This window comes from Tachyglossus aculeatus, chromosome 1 (assembly GCF_015852505.1).
Source record: "Tachyglossus aculeatus isolate mTacAcu1 chromosome 1, mTacAcu1.pri, whole genome shotgun sequence".
NCBI lineage: Eukaryota > Metazoa > Chordata > Mammalia > Monotremata > Tachyglossidae > Tachyglossus > Tachyglossus aculeatus.
In genome coordinates this window covers 102714260-102735843 of record NC_052066.1, presented here as the reverse complement: position 1 = coordinate 102735843, position 21584 = coordinate 102714260, and the positions used below count along the sequence as shown (strand labels likewise).

At 47.2% G+C, this 21584-nt stretch overlaps 1 protein-coding gene and 1 long non-coding RNA gene across 4 annotated transcripts in view; one reads left to right on the top strand and one right to left on the bottom strand.

The window, feature by feature from the left end:
- Window positions 1–4868: 4868 nt before the first annotated feature.
- Window positions 4869–5260, bottom strand: LOC119928423. Its single transcript, XR_005451080.1, has 3 exons — window positions 5202–5260; window positions 5028–5098; window positions 4869–4917 (listed from the first exon to the last, which is right to left on the bottom strand). It is a non-coding gene; the product is annotated as an uncharacterized LOC119928423 (long non-coding RNA).
- A 2833-nt stretch (window positions 5261–8093) lies between these two features.
- Window positions 8094–21584, top strand: part of HLTF (helicase like transcription factor) — a 57533-nt gene continuing 44042 nt past the window's right edge. For all 3 annotated transcript variants that reach the window (XM_038751683.1, XM_038751769.1, XM_038751606.1), the window contains exon 1: window positions 8094–8176. In XM_038751683.1, the coding sequence (XP_038607611.1) occupies window positions 8157–8176 (20 nt within the window). In that variant the 5' untranslated portion in view covers window positions 8094–8156. The remainder of the gene's footprint in view (window positions 8177–21584) is intronic.

The window sequence follows — 21584 nt, the reverse complement described above, 5'->3', positions numbered from 1 at the left end:
TATTAAATACCATAATAATTATGAATAATAATAATCGTATTTGTTAAGTGTTTACTATATCATCATCATCATTCATATTTATTGAGCGCTTACTATGTGCAGAGCACTGTACTAAGCGCTTGGGAAGTACAAATTGGCAACATATAGAGACAGTCCCTACCCAACAGTGGGCTCACAGTCTAAAAGGGGGAGACAGAGAACAAAACCAAACATACGAACAAAATAAAATAAATAGAATACATATGTACAAGTAAAATAAATAAATAAATAAATAAATAGAGTAATAAATGTGTACAAACATATGTACATATATACAGGTGCTGTGGGGAAGGGAAGGAGGTAAGATGGGGGGATGGAGAGGGGGACGAGGGGGAGAGGAAAGAAGGGGCTCAGTCTGGGAAGGCCTCCTGGAGGAGGTGAGCTCTCAGCAGGGCCTTGAAGGGAGGAAGAGAGGTAGCTTGGAGGATGGGCAGAGGGAGGCCATTCCAGGCCCGGGGGAGGACGTGGGCCGGGGGTCGATGGCGGGACAGGCGAGAACGAGGTACGGTGAGGAGATATGACAGACACTGTTCTAAGCACTGGGGTAGATACAGGGTAATCAGGCTGTCCTATGTGGGGTTCACAGTCTTAATCCCCATTTTACAGATGAAGTCACTGAGGCACAGAGAAGTTAAGTGACTTGCCCCAGGTCACACAGCAGACAAGTCGCGGAGTCGGGATTAGAACCCATGTCCTCTGACTCCCAAGCCCGGGCTCTTCCCACTAAGCCACGGTTGTGGGACGTTGAGCAGGTCACGTCACATCTCTGGGCCTCAGTTTCCTCATCTGCAAAATGGGGATTCCATACTCATGCTCTCCTACTCAGACTGTGAGCCTCGTGATTATAGAGAAGCAGTTGTGGCTCGGTGGAAAGAGCCCGGGCTTTGGAGTCAGAGGTCATGGGTTCAAATCCCGGTTCCACCACTTGTCAGCTGTGTGACTTTGGGCAAGTTACTTGACTTCGCTGTGCCTCAGTTCTCTCATCTGTAGAATGGGGATTAAGTCTGTGAGCCCCCCGTGGGACAACCTAATCACTTTGTATCCTCCCCAACGCTTGGAACAGTGCTTTGCACATAGTAAGCATTTATTAAAATGCCATCATTATTATTATTATTTGGTATCTACCCCAGTAGATAAGCATAAGATAGTAAGCATAAGCAGTAAGATAAGTAAGCATAAGCATAAGCATAAGCAGTAAGATAGTAAGATAAGCATAAGATAGTAAGCATTTATTAAAATGCCATCATTATTATTATTATCTGGTTATCTACACCAGCACTTAGTACCGTGTTTGGCACATACCAAGTGCTTCACAAATTCCACTATTATTAAGATCCTCACAAGGAGTCAAAAACATAAAAGACATAGTAATGCCTCTCTCTCAACCATTTCTTTCTCTGAACAATTACTTTCTAGGAGTGCAGAATGCTGTTTTGCAATGTGGACTCTTCTGTTTGCTACCTGGGGTATATGCAAGACCAAAATAATTCGTCAAAAAAATTTTGGCAATCTGGAAAAAAAACCCTCTCAATTCAATCGTATTTCAATCGTATTTATTGAGCGCTTACAGTGTGCAGAGCTCTCAATAGCATTTATTGAGTGCTTACACTGTGCAGAGCAATCAATCCATCAATGGTATTTATTGAGCACTTACACTGTGCAGAGCACTGTACTAAGCAGTTGGGAGAGTACAATACAGGAGTCGGTAGATACAATCCCTGCCTACAAGGAGTTTACAAGTCTAGAGGGGGAAATGGACAATTAAAATAAATTACAGCTAGGGGAATGAGCAGAGTAAAAGGATATGTACATAAATGCCGCAGGAATGGGGAGCATATCAAAGTGTTTTGGGGGTAAGGACCCAAGGGCATGGGTGATGCAGAGAGTAAAGGAATAGGGTGGAGAGGTGAGAGGTTAGTCACCTCTAGGTAGTTAGTTTAGTTAGTTTGTTAAGCGCTTACTATGCTAATAATGCTAATAATGCTAATAATAATAATGAATGCCATTCATTCATTCATTGTCATATTTATTGAGCACTTACTGTGTGCAGAGCACTGGACTAAGCGCTTGGGAAGTACAAGTTGGCAACATAATAATAATAATTATTATTATTATTATTACCTCCTTACCTCCTTCCATTCCCCACAGCACCTGTATATATGTTTACATGTATATATACATGTATATATATGTATATATGCTTGTACATATTTATTACTCTATTTATTTTACTTGTACCTATCTATTCTATTTATTTTATTTTGTTAGTATGTTTGGTTTTGTTCTCTGTCTCCCCCTTCTAGACTGTGAGCCCGCTGTTGGGTAGGGACTGTCTCTATATGTTGCCAGCTTGTACTTCCCAAGCGCTTAGTACAGTGCTCTGCACACAGTAAGTGCTCAATAAATACGACTGATTGATTGATTGATTAGTCAGTGAAAGTTTCTTGGAGAAGACAGGATTTTAAAAAGACCTTGAAGACGGGGAGAGTAGTAGTCTGTTGGATATGAAGGGGAAGGAGCAAGTTTGCACAGAAAGCCTGTGGTAGACCTGGTACAAGAACCTAGATTTCCTCACTTCCAGATAATAATAATAATAATAATAATAATAATAATAATAATAATAATAATACTTGTTAAGCACTTACAATGTGTCAACCACTGTTTTAAGCAGTGGGATAGATCGATAGAAACTAATCAGGTTGGACACAATCCCTGTCCCACATGGGGCTCACATTCAAACTCCATTGTGCCCTACTCAAGGCCCTACTGAGAGCTCACCTCCTCCAGGAGGCCTTCCCAGACTGAGCCCCCTCCTTCCTCTCAATCAATCAATCAATCAATCGTATTTATTGAGCACTTACTGTGTGCAGAGCACTGTACTAAGCGCTTGGGAAGTACAAGTTGGCAACATATAGAGACAGTCCCTACCCAACAGTGGGCTCTCCCCCTCCTCCCCCTCTCCATCCCTCCCGTTACCTCCTTCCCTTCCCCACAGCACCTGTATATATGTATATCTGTTTGTACGTATTTATTACTCTATTTATTTATTTTACTTGTACATATCTATTCTATTTATTTTATTTTGTTAATATGTTTTGTTCTCTGTCACCCCCTTTTAGACTGTGAGCCCACTGTTGGGTAGGGACTGTCTCTATATGTTGCCAACTTGTACTTCCCAAGCGCTTAGTAAAGTGCTCTGCACACAGTAAGCGCTCAATAAATATGATTGATTGATTGTACAAAGGAGGTAACTGAGGTCCGAGAAGTTAAGTGACTCGCCCAAGGTCACACAGCAGACAAGTGCAGCGTGGCTCAATGGAAAGAGCCGGGGATCTGGAGTCAGAGGTCATGGGTCCAAATCCCTGTTCTGCCAACTGTCAGCTGTGTGACTTTGGGCAAGTCACATCACTTCTCTGGGCCTCAGTTACCTCGTCTGTAAAATGAGGATTAAAACTGTGAGCCCCCGTGGGAAAACCTGATCACCTTGTAACCTCCCCAGCGCTTAGAAGAGTGATTTGCACATAGTAAGCGCTTAACAAATACCATCATCATTATCATTATTAAGTGGTGGAGTCAGGATTAGAACTGTTATCGACAAGTAGGGGGCAAAATAAGTTAACCGGTATAAATCGGCTGCAGTGTTTGAGAAGCCAAGGTGGTGACGCAGATAGGGAAAATGACTCAGAAGCAGTGTTGTTTCGGGCTTGGGAGTCAGAGGTCATGGGTTCGAATCCCGACTCCACCACTTAGCTGTGTGACTTTGGGCAAGTCACTTAACTTCTCTGTGCCTCAGTTCCCTCATCTGTAAAATAAGGATTAAGACTGTGAGCCCCACATGGGACAACCTTGATTGCCTTGTATACCTTCCCAGCGCTTAGAACAATGCTTGGTACGTAATAAGCGCTTAACAAATACCAACATTATTGTACTTCTCAAGCGCTTAGTACAGTACTCTGCACAAAGTAAGTGCTCAATAAATACGATTGAATGAATAATAATAATAATAATTTTGATATTTGTTAAGCGGTTACTCTGTGCAAAGCACTGTTCTAAGCGCTGGGGAGGCTACAAGGTGATCAGGTTGTCCCATGTGGGGCTCACAATCTTAATCCCCATTTTCCAGATGAGATAGCTGAGGCCCAAAGAAGTGAAGTGACTTGCCCAAAGTCACACAGCTGACAAGTAGCAGAGTCGGGATTTGAACCCACGACCTGAGTGGGTCGACCTGAGTGAGACATGAGTTCAGATAGAGCAGTAGAGGTAGGAAAGCTGACTGCTCGCCCTTTCACCTCTTGAGAGGTGAAACCTGTATATATGTATATACGTTTGTGCATATTTATTACTCTATTTATCTTACTTGTACATATCTATTCTATTTATTTTGTCAGTATGGTTTTGTTCTGTGTCTCCTCCTTCTAGACTGTGAGCCCGCCATTGGGTAGGGACTGTCTCTATGTGTTGCCGACTTGTACTTCCCAAGCGCTTAGTACAGTGCTCTGCACACAGTAAGCGCTCAACAAATACGATTGATTGATTGATTGATTGAGGGGTAAGTGTGAGGAACAGCCCCGATTCCAGCTGCTTCTTCCCTTTTCTTTGGTTCCCCATCTGAGCTACACAAAGGATTCCCGCGGGCGGGAAACTTTGGCACCCTGTTACCAGGAGATGTTAGCAGGAGACATGGCCCCCACAGGATGGGGTGGTCTCAGACAGGGCGTAGCCGCTTTGATCAGTGTCAGCCCTCCTCGATTACAGGATCTTCCCCGAGGCCGGAGTCTATTCCTCACGCATCCTGTCGTTGAGCCTTGCACACAATGCCAATGCCAAGCCTCTGGGGAAAAAAGTGGCAGTCAATGCCACTTCTGCTGGAGGATGCCCCTAGGGTGGACAACAGAACCCAGGTCATTCTGAATTCCAGGCCCCACGCCCTATCCAATCAATCAATCATCAATCAATCAATCAATAAATCGTATTTATTGAGTGCTTACACACAACGGAGTCGGTCATGCCAAGCCTCTGGGGAAAATGCAGTCAATGCCACTTCTGCTGGAGGATGCCCCTAGGGTGGACAACAGAACCCAGGTCATTCTGAATTCCAGGCCCCACGCCCTATCCAATCAATCAATCAATCAATCAATAAATCGTATTTATTGAGTGCTTACACACAACGGAGTCGGTCATGCCAAGCCTCTGGGGAAAATGCAGTCAATGCCACTTCTGCTGGAGGATGCCCCTAGGGTGGACAACAGAACCCAGGTCATTCTGAATTCCAGGCCCCATGCCCTATCCAATCAATCAATCAATCGTATTTATTGAGTGCTTACACACAATTGAGTCCGTCATGCCAAGCCTCTGGGGAAAATGCAGTCAATAATGATGGTATTTGTATTTGCTCCTTGGTAAAAGGAGCCGGAGTAGATTAAACAGTAATAATTGTTGTGTTTGTAAAGCGCTTTCTCCGTTCCAAGCGCTATACTAAGCCCCGGGATTGACGCAGAGGAGGAGTGTGCCTCAGTGGAAAGAGCACGGGCTTGGGAGTCAAAGGTCCTGGGTTCGAATCCCAGCTCCACCACTTGTCAGCTGTGTGACTTTGGGCAAGTCACTTCATTCATTCAATCGTATTTATTGAGCGCTTGCTGTGTGCAGAGCACTGTACTAAGCGCTTGGGACTGTGAGCCCCCTGTGGGACAACCTGATCACCCTGTAACCTCCCCAGTGCTTTGAACAGTGCTTTGCACATAGTAAGGGCTTATTAAATCAATCAATCATATTTACTGAGCGCTGACTGTGTGCAGAGCACTGTACTAAGCGCTTGGGAAGTACAAGTTGGCAAACTATAGAGACGGTCCCTACCCAACAGCGGGCTCACAGTCTAGAAGGGGGAGACAGACAACAAAACAAGAAAAAGGGAATTGAAGCCCAGAGAAGTGAAGTGACTTGCCCAAAGTCACACAGCTGACAAGAGGCGGAGTAGGGATTTGAACCCACGACGTCTGACTCCAAAGCCCGGGCTCTTTCCACTGAGCCATGCTGTGCCTCAGTTCCCTCATCTGGAAAATGGGGATTAAGACTGTGAGCCCCACAATGGACGACCTGGTCACCTTATATCTTCCCCAGCGCTTAGTACAGTATTTTGCACATAGTACGCGCTTAAATGCCATCATTATTCTGCAGTGCCAGTAGATCAGATGCAATCTCTGCCCCGCATGGGTCTCATAAGCGCTTAGCGCAGTGCTCTGCACACAGTAAGCGCTCAATAGATACGATTGAATGAATGAATTAGCAGGGGGCAGAACAGATAATTTAACCCTCATTTTAAGATGAGGTAACTGAGGCCCAGAGACCTTAGTGATTTTCTCAAGGTCACACAACAGGCAACTGATGGGTTTTCTTAGTTCTCAAGGCAGGAGCGGGCAGAGGGCCATCCCAGCTCCGCCACTTGTCAGCTGTGTAACAACTTCTCTGTGCCTCAGTTCCCTCATCTGTAAAATGGGGATTAAGACTGTGAGCCCCCTGATCGCCTTGTAACCTGCCCAGTGCTTAGAACAGTGCTTTGCACATAGTGAGTGCTTCTTAAATGCCATTATTATCTTCCCTCCCTCCCCCCCTTCCTTCCCTCCCTCCCCCCTTCCTTCCCTCCCTCCCCCCTTCCTTCCCTCCTTCCTTCCCTTGTTCCCTCCCTCCTTCCTTCCCTCCTTTCCTCCCTCCTTCCTTCGTCCCTCCCTCCTTTCTTCCTTCCTTCGTCCCTCCCTCCTTTCTTCCTTCCTTCCCTCCCTTCCTTCCCTCTTTCCTTCCTTCCCTTCCCTCCCTCCTTCCTTCCCTTCATCCCTCCCTCCTTCCTTCCCTTCATTCCTCCCCTCCCTCCTTCCTTCCTTCCCTCCCTCCTTCCTTCCCTTCGTCCCTCCCTCCTTCCTTCCTTCCCTTCCCTCTCTCCTTCCTTCCTTTCCTTCCCTCTCTCCTTTCCTCCCTCCTTCCTTCCCTCCCTCTTCCCTTCTTCCCTTCCCTTTCCTTCCTTCCCTCTTTCCTTCCTTCCCTTCCCTCCCTCCTTCCTTCCCTTCATTCCTCCCCTCCCTCCTTCCTTCCTTCCCTCCCTCCTTCCTTCCCTTCGTCCCTCCCTCCTTCCTTCCTGTCCTTCCCTCTCCTTCCTTCCTTTCCTTCCCTCTCTCCTTTCCTCCCTCCTTCCTTCCCTCCCTCTTCCCTTCTTCCCTTCCCTCTTTCCTTCCTTCCCTCCTTTCCTTCTTCCCCTCCTTCCCTCTTTCCTTCCTTTCCTCCTTCCTTCCCTCCTTTCCTCCTTCCCTTCCTTCCCTCCCTCCTTTCCTTCTTCCCCTCCCTCCTTCCCTCTTTCCTTCCTTTCCTCCTTCCCTTCCTTCCCTCCCTCCTTTCCTTCTTCCCTCCCTCCCCCCTCCTTCCTTCCCTCCCTCCTTTCTTCCTTCCTTCCCTCCCTCCTTCCCCTCCTCCTTTCTTTCCCTCCCTCCCCCTCCCTGCTTCCCCCCTCCCTCCCCTCTTTCCCTCCTTCCTTTCTTCCCTCCTTCCTTTCCGCCTTTTCTTCTTCCCTTCCTTCCCTCCCTTCCCCCTCCCTCCTCTCCCTCCCCGTCCGGCCCGTCTCCTCAGGCGCCCTCCCCGGGGGGGGGGGGGGGGGGGGGGGCCAGAGAGGCAAGTTCCCGGATGGTGGCCGTCCGCCCTTTGAGTCGCGGGGCGGGGCGGGGCGGGGAGGGGGCGGGGCTCGGGCAGGGAGGCCGGCGATTGGCCGAGGGCCCGGGCAGGGAGGCCGGCGATTGGCGGAGGCGCCGAGGCGGTGCCGCTCCCCATTGGCTGGATGGCTGGTGGGGGGGGCGGGCGGCGCTGTTTCCGGCGGGGAGGGAGGAGGGCCGCCGTCCGCTCTGCACACCGCCGCGGCCCCGCGCGCAGCAGGGCTGAGGAGGCGGTGCAGGAGGGACCCCCGCGGACGGGCCGACAGGCAGCCCGTCAGTCAGTCAGTCAGCGGGGCCTCGGGTCCCCTCCGGGCCGGGCCTGCCGCGCTCCCCGTCCGTCAGCCCGCCCGCCCGTGCCGCCCCGTGGTCGGGGTTCAGCGCGGCGGCGGCGGCGGCCTCGGGCCTGAGCGGGTCCCCCTGGCCGCCATGTCCTGGATGTTCATGAGGTGAGCTGAGCCAAGGGGGGGGGGGGGGGCGGGCCACGGGGCGCGGGCACGGGCGCGCGCACGCCGGGCTCTGTTTACCTCACGTGCGGCCGCCGACTCAACCCGCACCCCCCCCCGCCTTATCAATCAATCAATTGCATTTATTGAGCGCTGACTGTGTGCAGAGCACTGGACTAGGCGCTTGGGAAGCACAAGCTGGCAACATAGACAGTCCCTTCCCACTCTGACCTTTCAGACTGTGAGCCCACTGTTGGGTAGGGACTGTCTCTGTATGTTGCCAATTTGGACTTCCCAAGCGCTTAGTACAGTGCTCTGCACATAGTGAGCGCTCAATAAATACGATTGATGATTAAAAAAAAATAGAGAGACGGTCCCTACCCAACAGTGGGCTCACAGTCTAAAAGGGGGAGACAGAGAACAAAACCAAACATACTAACAAAATAAAATAAATAGAATAGATATGTACAAGTAAAGTAAATAAGTAAATAGAGTAGTAAATATGTACAAACATCCATACAGGTGCTGTGGGGAAGGAAAAGAGGTAAGATTACCTCCTTCCCCTCCCCACAGCACCTGTATAGATGCTTGTACGGATTTATTACCCTATTTAATTTTATTCATACATATTCTGTTGATTTCATTTATTTATTTTACTTGTACATGTTCTTCTAGACAACCAGCGTGGCTCAGTGGCCTCCTCCAGGAGGCTTTCCCAGACTGAGCCCCCTCCTTCCTCTCCTCCTCATCCCCCTCTCCATCCCCTCCGTCTTACCTCCTTCCCTTCCCCACAGCACCTGTGTATATGTATATATGTTTGTACGGATTTATTACTCTATTTTACTTGTACATATCTATTCTGTTTATTTTATTTTGTTAATATGTTTGGTTTTGTTCTCTGTCTCCCCCTTCTAGACTGTGAGCCCATTGTTGGGTAGGGACCGTCTCTATATGTTGCCAACTTGTCCTTCCCAAGCGCTTAGTACAGTGCTCTGCACACAGTAAGAGCTCAATAAATACGATTGATTGATTGAAAGAGCCCGGGCTTTGGAGCCAGAGGTCAGGGGTTCGAATCCCGGCTCCGCCACCTGTCTGCTGTGTGACCTTGGGCAAGTCACTGCATGCATGCATTCATTCATTCAGTCGTACTTATTGAGCGCTTACGGTGTGCAGAGCACTGTACTAAGCACTTGGGAAGTACAAGTTGGCAACATAGAGAGACGGTACCGACCCAACAGCGGGCTCACAGTCCCTTCACTTCTCTGAGCCTCAGTGACCTCATCTTTTAGACTGTGAGCCCACTGTTGGGTAGGGACTGTCTCTATATGTTGCCAGCTTGTACTTCCCAAGCGCTTAGTACAGTGCTCTGCACACAGGAAGCGCTCAATAAATACGATTGATGATGATCTGGAAAATGGGGATGAAGACTGTGAGCCCCACGTGGGACAACCTGATCACCTTGTAGTCCCCCCAGCGCTTAGAACAGTGCTCTGCACATACTAAGCGCTTAACAAATGCCATTATTATTATTATTACTTGGTTAATAGGTTCTGTTTTGTCGTCTGTCCCCCCCTTCTAGACTGTGAGCCCGCCGTTGGGTAGGGACCGCCTCTAGATGTTGCCGACTTGGACTTCCCAAGCGCTCATTACAGTGCTCTGCACACCGTAAGCGCTCAATAAATACGATTGAATGAATGAATGAATAAGCCCACTGTTGGGTAGGGACCGCCTTTATATGTTGCCGGCTTGGACTTCCCAAGCGCTTAGTACAGTGCTCTACACACAGTAAGCGCTCAATAAATACGATTGAATGAATAAATGCGGGGCACTCTGCGGGGGCCCGCCCTCCCTCCGTCCTATCCCTACTCATCCAACTTGTACTTCCCAAGTGCTTAGTACAGTGCTCTGCATACGGTAAGCGCTCAATAAATTCGATTGATTGAATGAATGAATCCCATTCTCCTTCCCTACCCATCCCCATTTCCCTACCCATCCTATCTCCCTTCAAAGCCCTACTGAGACCTCACCTCCTCCAGGAGGCCCTCCCAGACTGAGCCACTTTTTTCTTTCCTCCTCCCCATCCACCCCCCACCCTACCTCCTTCCCCTCCCCACAGCACCTGTATATATTCATTCATTCAATCGTATTTACTGAGCGCTTACTGTGTGCAGAGCACTGCACTAAGCGCTTGGGAAGTCCAAGTTGGCAACATATAGAGGCAGTCCCTACCCAACAGTGGGCTCACAGTCTAGAAGGGGGAGACAACAAAACAAAACATAGTAATAAAATAAAACAGAGTAGTAAATATGTACAAGTAAAATAAATAGAATAATAGAGTAATATATGTTTGTACAGATTTATTACTCTATTTTGTTTGTACATACTTACTCTTCTATTTATTTTAACGAAGTGCATCTAGCTTTATTTCTACTTATTCTCATGACCTGACACCTGTCCACATGTTTTGTTTTGTTATCTGTCTCCCCTTTCTAGACTGTGAGCCCGTTGTTGGGTAGAGACCGTCTCTTTACGTTGCCAACTTGTACTTCCCAAGCGCTTAGTACAGTGCTATGCGCACAGTAGGCGCTCAGTAAATACGACTGAATGAATGGATCTCTCTTCCCATCCCCCCATCTCATCCTCTCCACCCATCCCATTCCCCCTCCCACTCATCCCATCCACCCCATTCCCCCTCCCTCCCATCCTCTCGTCCTATCCCACCATCCCCCCATCTCATTCCCCCTCCACGTAATAATAATAATAATACTGATGGTATTTGTTAAGCGCTGTGTGCCAAGCCCTGTTCTAAGCGCTGGGGGAGAAACAAGGTGATCAGGTTGTCCCACATGGGGCTCACAGTCTTCATCCCCATTCTTCAAAAGAGGTCAGTGAGGCACAGAGAAGTGAAGTGACTTACCCAAAGTCGCACATGCCACCCCCCCCCCATCTCATTCCCCCCCCATCCCATTCCCCCCCATCCCATTCCCCCTTCCCATCTCCTCTCCCATCCAGGATGCCAGGTTGCCAGAGCCTGCTGCTGCCCTTTGGCTCGGCTCAGCGGCCCCAGTGCCAGGCTGGGCCAGGAGTGCGGGGGGCTTGGACGGTGGAACCTGGGGTAAAAGGGGACTGTGTCTGGCACCCAGAAGACCTTAGGACGTTAGGGGTTGGCTGTGATAGCGTATAGGCTTGATTGGTTTTTTTGTTTTTAATGGTATTTGTTACACGCTCATTATTCCATTTACAATGTGTCAAGCACTCTACTAAGCGCAGAGGTAGATGCAAGCTAATCGAGTTGGACATCAAAAATCTCCAGTGGCTACCAATCAATCTGCGCATCAGGCAGAAACTCCTCACCCTGGGCTTCAAGGCTGTCCATCACCTCGCCCCCTCCTACCTCACCTCCCTTCTCTCCTTCTCCAGCCCAGCCCGCACCCTCCGCTCCTCCACCGCTGATCTCCTCACCGTACCTCGCTCTCGCCTGTCCTGCCGTCGACCCCCGTCCCCCGTCCTCCCCCGGGCCTGGAATGCCCTCCCTCTGCCCCTCCGCCAAGCTAGCTCTCTTCCTCCCTTCAAGGCCCTGCTGAGAGCTCACCTCCTCCAGGAGGCCTTCCCAGACTGAGCCCCTTCCTTCCTCTCCCCCTCGTCCCCCTCTCCATCCTCCCCATTTTACCTCCTTCCCTTCCCCACAGCACCTGTATATATGTATATATGTTTGTACATATTTATTACTCTATTTATTTTACCTGTACATATCTATTCTATTTATTTTATTGTGTTAGTATGTTTGGTTTTGTTCTCTGTCTCCCCCTTTTAGACTGTGAGCCCAATGTTGGGTAGGGACTGTCTCTATATGTTGCTAATTTGTACTTCCCAAGCGCTTAGTACAGTGCTCTGCACATTGTAAGCGCTCAATAAATACGATTGATGATGATGATGATGACATGGGGATCCACATGGGGATCACAGTCTTAACCCACACTTTACCGATGAGGTGACTGAGGCCCAGAAGTGAAGTGACTTGCCCAGGTCACACAGCAGCATGGCTTAGTGGATAGAGCACAGGCCTAGGGGTCAGAAGAACTGGGGTTCTAATCCCGGCTCTGCCACTTGTCTGCTGTGTGGCCCTGGGCAAGTCATTTCACTTCTCTGTGCCTCGGTTACCTTACCTGTAAAATGGGGATTAGGAGCGTGGTCCCATGTGGGATGGGGACTGTTGTCCAGCCTGATTAGCTTGTACCTACCCTAGTGCTTAGAACAGTGCTTGACACATAGTAAGTGTAATAATGGCATTTGTTAAGCGCTTACTATGTGGCAATCAATCAATCAGTCAATCGTATTTATTGAGCGCTTACTGTGTGCAGAGCCCTGTACTAAGCGCTTGGGAAGTACAAGTTGGCAACATATAGAGACAGTCCCTACCCAACAGTGGGCTCACTGTTCTAAGGACTGGGGTAGATACAGGGTAATCAGGTTGTGTCACGTGGGGCTCACAGTCTTAATCCCCATTTTGCAGATGAGGAAACTGAGGCCCAGAGACGTGAAGTGGCTTGCCCAAGGTCACACAGCAGATGAATGACAGAGCTGGGATTAGAATCCACGTCCTCTGACTCCCAAGCCGCGCTCTTTTTACTAAACCAGGCTGATTCTCTGTTGTTGTTGTTGTTGTTGTTGTTATTATGTGACAGCCAGGATTAGAACCTAGGATCTTCTAAATCCCTGGCCCATGCTCGATCCACTAGACCACATTGCCTCTGTAATGGATGAAATAGAATCAAATCTAATAGTTAATTAGTGATTCTTATTGCCTCTCTAATGGATGAAATAGAATCAAATGTAATAGAGTAGTTAGTCAATCAGTGATTCTTATTGAGCACCTATTGTGTACAGAGCACTGTGCCTCTGAGCACTTGGGAGAGTACAATACAGCAGAGTTGGTAAATATGTTCCCTCCCCATGAGGAGCTCACAGGCTAGAGGGCCAACAAGCATTAACATAAATTGCAGAAAGGGGAAATGGCAGATTATAGGAATATGAATACTAGTGCAGAGGGTAAGGTGACTATTAAGTGCACATAGTAAGCGCTTAACAAATACCATCATTATTATTATTAAGGGCTACAGAGCTGAGTGCATATAGAGGGGAGGGCCAGTAGGGAAAATGAAAGTTTAGTCAAGGAAGGCCCCTTGGAGGAGATGGGATTTTTAGGAGGGTTTTGAAGGTGGGGAGAGCGGTGGTCTGTCTCATGAATGGGGAGGGATAACCAGGCCAGAGGGAGGGTGTGGACTAGGGCTCAGCGGCAAGGTAGGGGAGACCGAGGTACAGTGAGTAAGTTGGTGTTAGAGGAGCAAAGTGTGTGATCTGGGTTGGTCTTAGGAGATGGAGGTAAGGTAGGAGAGGGAGAGCTGCTTGAGTGTCTTAAAACATATGGTAAGGAGTTTGCAGTGGTGGATGGATAGAACCATAGGAGGATTTTGAGAAGAGGGGAGATGTAGAATGAGGTTATTTTCTTTGAGAAAAATATTCCGGGCAGCAGAGTGAAATATGGACTGGAGTGGGGAGAGGCAGAAGGCAAGGAGATCAGTGAGGAGGGATAGGATAAGCATTTGGCTCAGTAGTTACTCTTCTTGATAGCTGTAACATTTTTTAACCACTTACCATGGGCCAAGCACAGTACTAAATGACGGAGGTAGATCCAAGGTAATCAGGTTGGACACAGTCCCTGTCCCACACGGGGCTCGCTATCTAAGTAGAGGAAACAGAAATTGAATCTCCGTTTTACAGATGAAGAAACTAAGGCATAGGGAAGTGACCAGCCCAAGGTCACACAGTGGGCAGGTGGTCGAGCCTTGATTAGAAACCAGGTCACCTGGACTCCTGGTCTGTGCACTTTTCCCTAAGCCACGCTGCATAAAATTTGGTATGACGTGATGCCCCATCACCTTGTAGAACGTAAACCCCCTTAGTGTCAGAGTTTGATGTGGAGGTTTTCCTCATAGAACAAAAACTATAGGACAACCCTACTTGTGTAACAATCAACTAGAGAACGGCCTGTAACAGTTTTGTTTTGCCATGATGCTTGGGATTCCTTCATACGTCAAAGGAGGCTGCCAGGTAGTCATTCAGTCAGTAGTCTTGAGTGATTACTGTGCAGAGCACAGTACTAAATGCTTGGGAGAGTATAAAGCAACAATACAACATACATTCCCTGCCCACAAGGAATTTACAGGCTACATTTTAGGTGCTCATTACAACAAAATAGCAGCAGTAGTAGTAGATAGAGCATTTACTGAGTGCCCATTTTGTGTGCATTAGTGTTCTAGATGCTTGGGAAATACAGAATAATGGGAAGTTCCTTGTCCACAAGAACCCTACACTCTTACAAGGGAAACAGATATAGACCTATTTACAAATACAGTCATCAGAATAAATAATTGAATGGACAATTGAATTAACATGTTCTTAGGAGCTGAGGATAGATATAAAGAAGTATGTAAGTGAAATTGGTTAAAACAGGGAAAATACCATGTTATTAAATCACGATTTAAGATGTTTTTCCATGAAACATTTTTATTCAGTTGCATTTTGTTCATTCCTTCATTCAGTCGAGTTTATTAATCACTCACTGTGTGCAGAGCTCTGTACTAAGCACTTGGGAAAGTGTTAAAGTATAATAAAGTATAATAAAGAGTGACAATCCCTGCCCTCAAAGGACTCAAAGCCTGGGGGGGGGGGGACAGACATCAGTACAACTAAGCAGACATCAATATAGTTAAATAAAATGACACATAAGTGCCGTGGGGCAGGGAGAGGGGGAAAGAGCAAAGGGAGCAAGTCAAGTTGATGCACAAGGCAGTGGGAGATGAGGAAAAGTGGGGCTTAGTCTGGGAAGGCTTCTTGGAGGAGATGTGCCTTCAGTAAGGGTTTGAAGGCCGGGGAGAATAATTGGCGGATTTGAGGAGGGGAGAGCGTTCCAGGCCAGAGGTAGGATGTGGGCCAGGGGTCGGCGATGAGACAGGTGAAATCGAGGCACAGTGAGAAGGTTAGCACCATTTATTCAATGGTATTTATTGAGCACTTGCTGTGTGCAGAGCACTGTACTAAGCGCATGGGAAGCCCAAGTCGGCCACATATAGAGGCGGTCCCTACCCAACAATGGGCTCACAGTCTAGAAGAGGAGTGAAGCGTGCAAGCTGGGTTGTAGGAGAGAAGCAAGGTGAGGTAGGAGGGGGTAAAGTGAAGGAGTGTTTTAAAGCCGATGGTGAGGAGTTTCCATTTGATATGGAAGTGGATGAGAAACCACTCGAGGCTCTTGAGGAGTGGTGGGGTGACAGGTCCACGTGACATGTTCTTTCTACAGAAACATTCTGTAAATGATCCGGGCAGCAGAGTGAAGTATGGACATGAGTGGGGAGAGACAGGAGGCGGGAGGTCAGCAAGGAGGCTGATACTATAATCAAGCTGGGATAGGATAAGCGATTGGGTAAATGTGGTAGCAGTTTGGATGGAGAGGAAAGGGCAGATTTCAGCAATGCCGTGAAGATGGAACCTACAGGATTTAGTGATGGATTGATTATGTGGGTTGAATGACCGAGAGGGGTCGAGGATAACGCCAAGGGTCTAGGCCTGTGTGACAGGAAGGGTGGTGGTGCCGCCTACAGTGATGGTAAGGACAGGGTTTGGGTGGGGAATTGAGTTCTGGACATGTAACGCTTGAGGTGACGGGAGAACATCCAAGTAAAGATGTCCTGAAGGCAGGAGGAAATGGGAGACTGCAGAGAAGGAGAGAGATCTGGGCTAGAGATGTAGATTTGAGTATCATCTGTAGTTGAGGCCACTCTGGCCAATGTTGCTTAGAGACAAAGACAGTGACCGATCAGGATAGTGTTAGGGAGTGGGGAGAGGGGGAAGAAGAGGGGCAACAGCAGCTTAGTGTAAGGGGTGCTGTGGATCACTGCTCTGTTTCTCCTCCTCTATTTGTGGGAAAGCAGTGAGCAAACCAGCACATGGGAAGTGGTAGGAGTTGGGGAATAGGAGGGCAGTTGTCATAGCGGCTAGAATTAAAGGCACCACGCAGCCCAATTCTGCACCTGTGGAATATGGGCAGGTCTAGAAAAGCAAGAAAAAAAAAGCAATAGGGGAGGCTGGAGAGGGAGCAGAGGCTTAGGAACACCTTGCCAAAGGGGCTGGCCCAGGTCATGGACTCGAGGAGGGAAATGGATCCAGATGGTCCTCATAGTGGGAAGGTGTCATTCCCATCCACCCTCCCAGAGTTCCTGCATGTTGGGGAGGGCAAGGGGGAAGGCCGAACCACTAACCTAGCTTGGAAATGCTTCCTGACCAGACTGTTTGCCAGGCAGGGGCCTTTAGCTTAAAGTTAGTCTGCTGAACTGCCCCTTGATCCTGTTACGTGTTTTATGCTGTAGTGTATGCAACATTTTTGAGTGAATCTCTTTATGGGGTTTGTGATGGAAAAATGTTCAGGTTGATGCTCTGCTTTGAATTACTTCAAATGAGAAGCAGCGTGGCTCAGTGGAAAGAGCACAGACAGTGGAGTCAGAGGTCATGGGTTCAAATCTCGGCTTCGACAATTGTCAGCTGTATGACTTTGGGCAAGTCACTTCTCTGCACCTCAGTTACCTTATCTGTAAAATGGGGATTAAGACTGAGCCCCCCGGGGGACAACCTGCTCACCTTGTAACCTCCCCAGCGCTTAGAACAGTGCTCTTCACATAGTAAGCGCTTAATAAATGCCATTATTGTTATTATTATTATTACTTTAACCAAGAAAAAACGATAGTTTAGTGGTATTAACCTTTCAGTACGTACAGCCTGAAAAAGAATTTCAATCTTTTTAGAAATGCTGGAAGAGTTCCTAATTTATTACATGTAAATTTAGGAGGAATTATACCCCATAACATAATCTGGCTATAATATGGGGCATGCCTGTAATTCCTTAAATCAGTTTCACCTCTTGATTTTTTTTAAACCCTAATAAAGGACCTAATACAGTACTCTGCATACAGTAAGCGCTTAGTAAATACTATTGCCACTACAAACTGAGTGGAAGACAAGGCAGTAATGGAAGCTGAGAAGGAGTGATAGGAGAGCTGAGAACCAGGAGAGTCCATCTGCCTGCTGTGTGACTTGGGACAAGTCATTTAATTTCTCTGTGCCTCAGTTTCTTCATCTGTAAAATGAGGATTCAGTGCCTGTTCTTCCCTCTACATAGGCCGTGAGCCCCATGTGGGACAGGGACTGTGTCTGACCCAATTATCTTGTATCTAGCCTAGTGCTTAATACAGTGCATGACACATAGTAAGTGATTAACAAATATAACAATAATAGAGCGCGAGAGAGCGATTGTACCCAATCTGTGTATACTGTCAGCCTTAGTGCTTGGCATAATGCTCAGCACATAGTAAGCACTTAGCAAATATTGCAGTTATTATTATTGTTAGAACTACAGCCAGAGAGATTCTAAGAGGAGGGGATGACAGCTGTCTCCAAGGCAGCCAAGAGGCTGAGGAGGAATTAGGATATTGTAGAGATTATTCAATTTCGCAAGAAGGGGGTCAGATTAACGAACTATAGCGAGTTTCTTGGTAAAGTGAAAAGGGCAAACTCCAAATCCAGGGGGTCTGGAAGAGAATTGGTAGAGCTAGTAGAGACAGTGAATTTTCTAAAGCTTGTTCAAGCTATACCTGTTTTTTGAATTATTAAAGATTTTTTTTAGAGCAGTACAAGTTGTGTAATTTTGGTGAGATTTCAAAGAGTTTGTGTCGCGCCTCAAACTATTAATTTCAAGTTCAAAGACTCTAAAGTGCCTCCATTGAATCTCTACCATAATGGAAACTTGAGCGATCATAGATTGTTCCTTCCTTGTTGGGCTGTTTCTACATATATCTGAGATTGGAATGGAAAATATTACCTGTTTTATCTTGAAAGGCTGAATGGAAATCTGGGGCTATCTGGGATTAACACTTCAATCCATAGTATTTAGTGAGTGCCTTCTCTAGGCAGAGGAGTGTACTAAGCTCTGTTGCATTATATTCTCCCAAAGGCTTAGTATAGTGCTCTGCAAAAGTAATGGTTCATTCTCAGTGGAAAGAACATGGGCTTTGGAGTCAGAGGTCATGGGTTCAAACCCCGGCTCTACCAGTTGTCAGCTGTGTGACTTTGGGCAAGTCACTTAACTTCTCTGTGCCTCAGTTACCTCATCTGTAAAATGGGGATGAAGACTGTGAGTCCCCCGTGGGACAACCTGATCACCTTGTAACCTCCCCAGCGCTTAGAACAGTGCTTTGCACTTAGTAAGCGCTTAATAAATGCCATCATTATTATTATTATTACAACGGACTTCGGTTTTTTAATGGTATTAGTGAAGTGCTTAATTCATTCATTCAATCGTATTTATTGAGTGCTTACTGTGTGCAGAGCACTGTACTAAGCGCTTGGGAAGTACAAGTTGGCAACATATAGAGACGGTTCCTACCCAACAGCGGGCTCACAGTCTAGAAGGGGGAGACAGACAACAAAACATTAACAAAATAAAATAAATAGAATAAATATGTACAAATAAATAAGTAGAGTAATAAATACGTTCAAACATACACATATATACAGGTGCTGTGGGGGGGGGGAAGGAGGTAAGGTGGGGGGAATGGGGAGGGGAGGGGGAGAGGAAGGAGGGGGCTCAGTCTGGAAAGGCCTCCTGGAGGCCTTAATATTTAGCAGGCACTGTACTAAGTACTGGGGTAGTTACCAGCTAATCTGGTATGTACAGTTCCTGTTCCACGTGGGGCTCCCAGTCTTAATTCCCATTTTACAGATGAGGTAATTGAGGCACAGAGAGGTTAGGTGACTTGCCCAAGGTCACACAGCAGATAAGTGGTGGAGCCAGGATTAGAACCCAGATCCTTCTTACTCCCAGGCCCTTGCACTTTCCTCTAGGCCATGTGGTTCTCTTTTGCCACTAACCCTGCTCCCTAGCTTAAAGTCTAGCAGAGGAAACAAACACTAAAACATAGGCACGTAGTAAGCACTTAACAAATACCATCATTATTATTATTAACGATAGGAGGACAAAGGAAAACTTGAAATGTTCGTGAGTTAGTATTAGAACAGTGCTTTGCACACAGTAAGTGCTTAATAAATGCTATCATTATTAAGTAATGGGGTATATAAAGTATGTCTCGAGTGCTGTGGGAGGTTGTGAATACCTAAGTAATTAGATGGTGCGGAAGTGACAAGTGGCATTTGGGCAGTGGTGGGCTGGAGGAGGGGGTTGGATATATGGTGCCAGGAGGAAATGCAAGGTTGCAAAGGAGAGAGGTCAGGGCTAGTGAATTAGATTTGGGAGTCATAATAATAATAATAATAATAATGATGATGGCATTTGTTAAGAGCTTACTATGTGCCAAGCACTGTTCTAAGCGCTTGGGGGGGGGGGATACAAGGTAGTCAGGTTGTCCCTACCTAACAAAGGGCTCACAGTCTAGAAGGGGGAGACAGACAACAAAACAAAACAAGTAGACAGGTGAGGTATCGCCCATCTCCCTGCTCCCGTTCAGTCAGTCAGTCAATTAACCAATGCTATTCCCTGACCACTTACTGTATTTGGAGCACTGTACTAGGCAGTTGAGAAAGAACAATACAATTCAATAAAGTTGATGACCTGATCCCTGCTTACAGTCCAAAGTAGGGAAACCCATTAAAGTAAATTATAGATCAGGGAAATGGCATAGTGTAAGAATATGTACCTAAGGGCTGTGGGTGGGATGAATATCCAGTGCTTAAAGGGTACAGATTTTGTGCATAGGGGACGCAACTGGTAGGGCAGGTAGGGAAAGTGAAGTCATAGTTAGAGAAGGCCTCTTGGTAATGTGATGCATTTTCAAACTCCTGAAATGAGTCGTATAAAACTGCTGCCTTCATTTCCCCTCTACAATCTCTCCATGACCCTCTGTAGTCTGGCTTTTGACCCCTTCCCTCCCCTCAGACTGTTCTTGAAGGTCACCAGTGACCAGCTTGTCTTGTCTTACGCTGCCCAGTCATCTCTGACCCATAGGGACTCCACGGACACGTCTCTTCCAGAAGGCCCCACTCTCCATCTGCAGTCGTTCTGGTAGTGTATCCACAGAGTTTTCTTGGTTAAAAATATGGAAGTGGTTTACCATTGCCTTCTTCCACGTTGTAAACTTGAGTCTACGCCCTTGACTCTCTCCTCTGCTGCTGCTGCCGCCCAGCATAGGTGAATTTTGACTTGTAGCAGATTGCCTTCCACTTGCTAGCCACTGCCCAAGGTAGGAATGGAACGGACAGGCCTCTGCTTGACTGCCTCCAGGAGCCGAGACTGGAAGAGTGCTGGAAACTCTCCAGGTGCCATCCTGAGAGGGGAGACCAACTTGTAGCTAAGTCCTAAAGGACTGTACTCCATCCTGATCCCTCGACCCCTCAGCTGCCTAAAAAAAACTCATCTCTTCTCCTAAACCTACTCTTTCTCCTAACTTTGTATCTCAGTTAATATCACACCCGTTCTCATGGACCCAAAAACCCTCAGCCTCAGTGTCATCCTCAAGTCCTCACTGTCTGTCAATTCTCACATTGCTGCAAAATCCTACTGGTTCTTCACATCTCCTATATCCGCCCCTTTCCTCACCACCCAAACTGCTACTACCCCACTTGTATCACTGCTAGATTATTATAGCAAGCTTCTGGCTGAAGTCAAAGGGCCCAGCAGGGAGCTCGTTATAATAATCTAACGGTGATATTAGCGAAGTATTAGCAGTTTGGGTGGTGAGGAAGGGGACAGATACAGGAGATGTGAAGATCCACCAGTAGGAATTTGCAGTCGGCCCTCATTTTTTCTCTCCTCAAATCCCATTCCTGGCTCCATGTGTCTCCACATTAAAAAAAACAAAAACCCAAAGCCATCACAGTTGACTTCAAAGATTCCCACCAACTCAACCCATCTTACCCATCTGTTCGCTTCTCCTGCTCTTCCCCCACTGGCTTTCTCCATTCCTTCCAACTTAACCTTCTAGTTCTTCCTCACTCTTGACTCCTGCTTCCATCCCTAATGTCACACTATTCCCCTAACTTAGAATACCCTCCCTTCCCTAACCTGACAGACCCCAGTTCTCCACAAAGTCAAAGCTCTGCTAAAAAAAGAAAAATCCAACTTCCTGCAACAAGTCGTTCTCAATTTTGTAGCCACCCTATGCCTCATGAATCCATCCGCCAACTCTAGCACTTAAGAACTCATTTGAACCCATCCCTCAGCACTCTTGTATAGATGTTTACGTTTATTCAATTGTAAATTACTACTACTGTAAATTATTTTATGTTTGTCTCCCCACTGGAATGTAATCTTCCTGCTGGCAGGGGTGGTGTTGCTTCTTTGTTATTATTA